The 6,494-nt window shown below is 38.8% G+C and overlaps 1 protein-coding gene across 1 annotated transcript; it reads right to left on the minus strand.

The window, feature by feature from the left end:
* Positions 1 to 352: 352 nt before the first annotated feature.
* On the minus strand, positions 353 to 2,446 carry LOC119980718 (uncharacterized mitochondrial protein AtMg00810-like). Its single transcript, XM_038823513.1, has 3 exons — positions 1,914 to 2,446; positions 529 to 624; positions 353 to 404 (listed from the first exon to the last, which is right to left on the minus strand). The coding sequence occupies exons 1-3, from the start codon at positions 2,444 to 2,446 to the stop codon at positions 353 to 355; spliced, it is 681 nt and encodes a 226-aa protein (XP_038679441.1).
* Between the last annotated feature and the right edge of the window lie 4,048 nt (positions 2,447 to 6,494).

Raw genomic sequence — 6,494 nt, forward strand, 5'->3', positions numbered from 1 at the left:
ATATTACTTGGGCTCATTCCAATAACCGTTTGCACAGAATGGCGTGGCATTTTCGTATGTCAATTCTTGGGGTTTGGAATCTCATTGTCAGGATCTTGTGTGGGAAAATTGGTGTGCAATTGATAGGAATGTGAAGAAAGTTAGAAGAAGAAAAAGAGAAGATGAAGCAAAGAATATTTTTCTGATACTTGATTATTACACTCAGTACATCAGCCATATATAGTTACAATTATACACGTCTCCATGATTATAGTGATACACCTAATATTTACCTCTAATTATCATATCAATCATTGACCCTATGATTTAGCACTAATGATATTCATACACAGTAAATATGGAAACCATAATATCACAACTTAATCACAGCCGATTCTCCAATATCTCCAATACTCCCCCTCAAGCTGGATCAAGGATATTGATTGAGCCAAGCTTGGATAATATTTGATGAAAGTGAGCCGAAGGTAATGCTTTCGTGAAGATATCAGCGAGCTAATCTCGACTGCGGGTGTAATGTGTAGCAATAACTTGTGACTGAAAATGTTGTCGAATATAATGGCAATCGACTTCGATATGTTTGGTGCGCTCATGGAAAACAGGATTGGAGGTGATATGCATAGTAGCCTGGTTATCACAACAAAGAGACATAGGTTGAGAATGAGAAATACCAAAGTCACCAAGCAGGGCCCGTAACCATATTAGTTGTTCGATACTTTTTATTGCAAAAAATACTTGCAACTCAATACCAACGGGTTTATCCCAATCGCAAGTGTACGTGCCAACTGACAGTATAATAGTGAATGGGGTCGAATCCACGAGGACTGATTAATTACCAACTATAACTACCAACAATAGTGTAAATTAAATTCAGATGCTTCTAATATTAATCTAGCAATAAAATTAAACTAAATATCAATGGATGAAAAACTAACTTGGGTTTGGCTTGCCAACTACCTCCACCTGTGCACACAGATTAATATGCAATCACACAATTTAAAAGTCTAACAATGTCAATTGAAAGGCCTTGGTCCAGCTGCAGTCAAGTAGATTTCCCTAAACAACGATCCTGACTTTGGTCGTCCAGTTGCAAGATCTTTTCTTATCAAAGGAGTCTTGGTTGGTCTATCCTAAGAGTTTCCTAAGACAAGCATAAGCACTAGGAAATCGACAGTTGCACAATTTAGGATAATGGTCTATTACCCAATCAATTATGTCCTATGTTCCCAAAACTTGGATCTTACGCAAGTTCTTGTTACTTCGTCAAACACCGGGTCATGGTCAGCCGAATATGTTTAACTAACAATTCCTAAAATTATGATGTTGATCAGGCATGCATAAAAATAGGAAATAAGCAATCAATCCAGAGAACAAAGAATTAAACTTAGTCTGATTGTCAATCAAATCTGTGCACAAGGTTTATGGTAGAAGAATCACCAAACCCTAGCTAGAAAAGAGTTTAGCTACACATGCTCATAATAAAAACCATAAAGATACTCATTAACAATGTTCAAATCAATGGAAGAGTAGAAATTTGCTGAAGAATTGATGTGCCCAGCTTTGATGTTGATTCTCCTCCTTTCTGCCGACACCCACTTCTGCAATCTTTGGTCTTCGGCTGCGCAAAGTAAAGTCCTCCTTTTTCCTCAGCTTAACACGCCTTATATAGTCTTTAGCAAGCCCTAAACTGGCCCAATTGTCCTTGCCACGTCAGCAACTTAATTAACACAAGTCTGGTTCCCACGTTCTGCGGCCGCGACAAGTTGCAAAACAGGTTACAAATTCTATCCAGTAATGGATTTATTCTCCAGCAGTACCTGTGCATAAAAACACCAATGTGGGTAGTATTTTGCACTAATCAACATAGAAAAATAATACTTTTAAGCCCATAAAACTAGGTGTATTTTACACCTAACATTAGTTCTGCTGCAATAGACACCATGGCACGGTACTCTGCTTCCGCACTTGACCGTGCAACAACCATTTGTTTCTTGCTTTTCCAAGATACTAAGTTATCACCCACAAAGATACAATATCTGGTGGTCGACTTTCGATCCAGATTATTTCTGGCCCAGTCAGCATCGGTATAACCATGAATTTGAAAGTGACCATTATGCTTCATGAGAACACCTCGTCCAATAGATCCTTTTAAGTAACGAAGAATCTGTTTGACAATGGCCATATGATCCACAGTAGGAGCATGCATGAACTGGCTTACAATGCTAACGGTATGACTAATATCGGGTCTTGTAATTGTAAGATAAATAAGCTTGCCAACGAGCCGTTGATAAACTTGGATCGAATCAACCAATTCTCCATTCTCAGGAAGTTGTAATTTGCTATCCATAGGCGTGATAGCTGGTTTACAAGTTAGCATGTTCGCTTCCCGCAATAAATCTAAGACATATTTTCGCTGATTCAAAAACAACCCCTTCTTGGATGTGGCCATTTCTATTTCCTAGAAAATATTTGAGAACACCAAGATCCTTAATCGCAAATCGTTGATGAAGAATGCGTTTAAGGTCTTGAATAGCAGCATCACGATCACCGGTAACAATAAGATCGTCCACATAGATCAACACAACCAACCTTGCACCAGCTTTAGTACGTCCATTTGTGATAAAGACCAACCATTATTCATAGCAACCGAAAGCAAAGTGCGAACAGTAGTAATTTTTTCCACTGGTGCAAATGTTTTTTTGTAGTCAACCCCATAGGTTTGAGTGAAACCCTGCGCTACCAAACGTGCCTTATGTCTTTCAATCGAGCCATCGGACTTAAACTTGATTTTATACACCCGCCTACTTCCAACAGCCCGTTTGTCTGGTGGCAATGGAACAATGCTCTAGGTATGATTAGCATCAAGAGCTTGAAGCTCCTCTTCCATGGCTTGCTGCCAAACTTTGTGACCGTGTGCTTTTTGAAAGCTTTGTGGCTCGATGTTGTTAGAAACACTACTGAGAAATGCGGTATGCATGGGTGACAGTTTGTGATATGTAAGAACATCATGCAGTGGATAACGTACCCAATAAGATACATAATCCTGGAATTTTGATGGTGGTCGAAATTCGCGCAGAGGCTATCGTAATAGAGTTTCACTAGCAGTGACTACAACTTCTTCAGAATCGACTGGTGTACTATCCATGACTGTACCACTGTCCGTAGCCACACCTTGAGAGGTCGGTTCTACCATTGGTATATGAGATAGCTGATTAGGAGAAATGGACTCAAGAGACCCTTGTGCTGGATTAGGCAAAGACAAAGGAACAGGAAAAAAATCATGCTCCCCCTCACTGAAAGCATCATGGGACTGAGTAAAAAATGGAGCATCTTCATTGAACCGCACATCTCGTGTTACCAAGAGCTTTCTTGAGAGTGAGTTATAACACTTATAGCCTTTCCGTGTTACAGAATAGCCCAAAAAAACACATTTAACCGCTCTTGCCTCCAACTTATCACGTTGGGAAGTTGGAATGTGAACATAGCAAACACACCCGAACACCTTGAGATGAGATAAACTGGGTGCTTTTCCTGTTAACAACTCAAATGGCGAGTTAAAATTCAAAACTCGACTAGGCAGTCGATTAATGAGATAGGCTGCAGAAAAAACCCCTTGAGACCAAATTTTTTTTTGGAACATTCATTTGTATCATCAAAGCTCTTGTTTTTTCCAATAAATCTCGGTTTTTTCGTTCGGCTATACCATTTTACTGCGGAGTACCTACACAACTTGTCTCATGAATAATTCCATGCATGCTCAAGTATTGTGACATAACGTGTGTCATAAATTCAGTGCCATTATCTGATCGAATAACTTTAATCTTTGTTGAGAATTGACTATTGACAAGATTGTGAAAATCTTGAAAAACAGTGGCAACTTCAGTTTTGGATTTTAAGAGATATAACCATGTAAAGCGAGAATGATCATCGACAAATGTAACAAAGTATTTATATCCATCAAATGATTCAAGGACCGGGCCCCAAACATCGGAATGGACCAAATCAAAAATATTATTTGCACGAGAATTGGAAGAAGAAAATGACAAATGAGTTGATTTAGATAAATGACATACATCACAATTTATTGCATGCTTATTGGAATTGGGAAAAATAGGCTCGGAAGGATGAGCCAAATGCCGATGCCAAAGCTCGAAAGACACAGAACCATTAATGTGGAGTCCCTTAGACATATAAACATCCTTGGGAAGATAGTAAAGGCCCTGATGAAAAAGACCTTCACCAATCATCTTCTGGGTTACAAGATCCTGAAACAAAACATTGTGAGAAGAGAAAATAGCACGACAATTTAATGATGCAACTAATCTTCCAACTGAAAGTAATTGAAAAGGAAAAGAAGGAACGTATAAAGCAGGTGAAGCAATAGTTCGAGAGAGCAACTTGATGTTATTGTGACCGGCAACTGTCACACTTTTACCATTTGCTACCGATACGGTGGAAGGTGGAGACAATATTTTGAAATCAGACAAATTGTCAGGATTGTTTGTTACATGATCAATGGCACCTGAATCTATTACCCAACAATTATGCACATTACTAATATTGAGAGCAAGAGAAAAGGCATCAAGAATACCTGACATATCTTCATTCGAGGCAGTTTTATTCTCAGCCAAATAACCAGCAAATTAACTAAGTAAAGTCGTCGAACAGCCTCCATCACTTTTATCCGAAGTCCCATGCTGAGACTATAAATAAGAGGAAAAATCATTTACGAGGTTAATTGGATTAGAGGTGAACCGAGACATCTCATCTGCAGACAATGAGGAGGTGACATGATTTGCTTGAGAAACGGGTGACTGAAATCGTTTCTAGCCACCTTTAGTTTCTTGAGAAAACTTCAGTTTCAACTCAGGATGAAGAATCCAACAACGATCAGCTGTATGTCCGATGTTTTTGCAATGATTACACTTGAGTTCATGTCTCTTGCCTTTATATCCCTTCTCATCAACACGTCTTGGCTTAGCCATGAAAGCACGGGCTTATGATAAATCGACTTTGGTGCTAACATTCATGACCTTTTTACGTGTCTCTTCCTGTTGAATCGTTGCACCCACACTTGCAAAATAAGGTAATTCAGAGTTCATGAGTATACGACTACGAAGATCTTCGTACTCAGGAACCAAATTAGCTAAAAGCTGAAAAATCTTGTCTTCTTCCGCACGTTTCAACAAGATAGTAGAGTCAATGGTATGTGGACGATAAACAGCTAACTCGTTCCATATACTCTTCATGCTACCAAGAAATTGAACAAATGAATTACCTCCTTGTTGCAAACATGCGATATCTCTCTTGAGTTGAAAAACACGAGCAGCATTGTTCTGATTTCCATACATCTCCTTAACAGCATCCCATAAATCCACAGAAGATTCAGAATAACTGAAAATTTCGGCAATATGTGGTTCCATAGAATAAAGCAACCATGACTGAACCATCTTGTCATTGGCGGACCAAGCTTTATATTGAGCATAATTGACATCAGGGATAGTGGTACTCTTGTCGATGAACTCAAGTTTTGATCTTCCACCAAGAGCCAACAAAACAGCCCTTGACTAGGGAAGATAATTGAAATCATTCAATGGAACCGAACACAAACGTTGATGATGTGAATTTCCATCAGAAAGATTTGATGATGGAAAGACAATAGAACTATCTAAATCTTTTGAACCAGAAGGAACGATTTCAGCCATTTAGGCAAAGAAAGAAAGAAACAGATTAATAGTAACCTGCTTCGATACTATGAAGAAAGTTAGAAGAAGAAGAAGAGAAGATGAAGCAGAGAATATTTTTCTGATACTTGATTATTACACTCAGTACATCAGCCATATATAGTTACAATTATACACGTCTCCATGATTATAGTAATACACCTAATATTTACCTCTAATTATCATATCAATCATTGACCCTATGATTTAGCACTAATGATATTCATACACAGTAAATATGGAAACCATAATATCACAACTTAATCACAGCCAATTCTCCAATATCTCCAATACTCCCCCTCAAGCTGGATCAAGGATATTGATTGAGCCAAGCTTGGATAATATTTGATGAAAGTGAGCCGAAGGTAATGCTTTCGTGAAAATATCAGCGAGCTAATCTCGACTGCGGGTGTAATGTGTAGCAATAACTTGTGACTGAACATGTTGTCGAATATAATGGCAATCGACTTCGATATGTTTGGTGCGCTCATGGAAAACAGGATTGGAGGTGATATGCATAGTAGCCTGGTTATCACAACAAAGAGACATAGGTTGAGAATGAGAAATACCCAAGTCACCAAGCAGGGCCCGTAACCATATTAGTTCTGCTGCAATAGACACCATGGCACGGTACTCTGCTTCCGCACTTGACCGTGCAACAACCATTTGTTTCTTGCTTTTCCAAGATACTAAGTTATCACCCACAAAGATACAATATCTGGTGGTCGACTTTCGATCCAGATTATTTCTGGCCCAGTCAGCATCGGTATAACC

The sequence above is a fragment of the Tripterygium wilfordii genome, chromosome 16, assembly GCF_013401445.1.
Source record: "Tripterygium wilfordii isolate XIE 37 chromosome 16, ASM1340144v1, whole genome shotgun sequence".
In the NCBI taxonomy this organism is placed as follows: Eukaryota; Viridiplantae; Streptophyta; class Magnoliopsida; order Celastrales; family Celastraceae; genus Tripterygium; species Tripterygium wilfordii.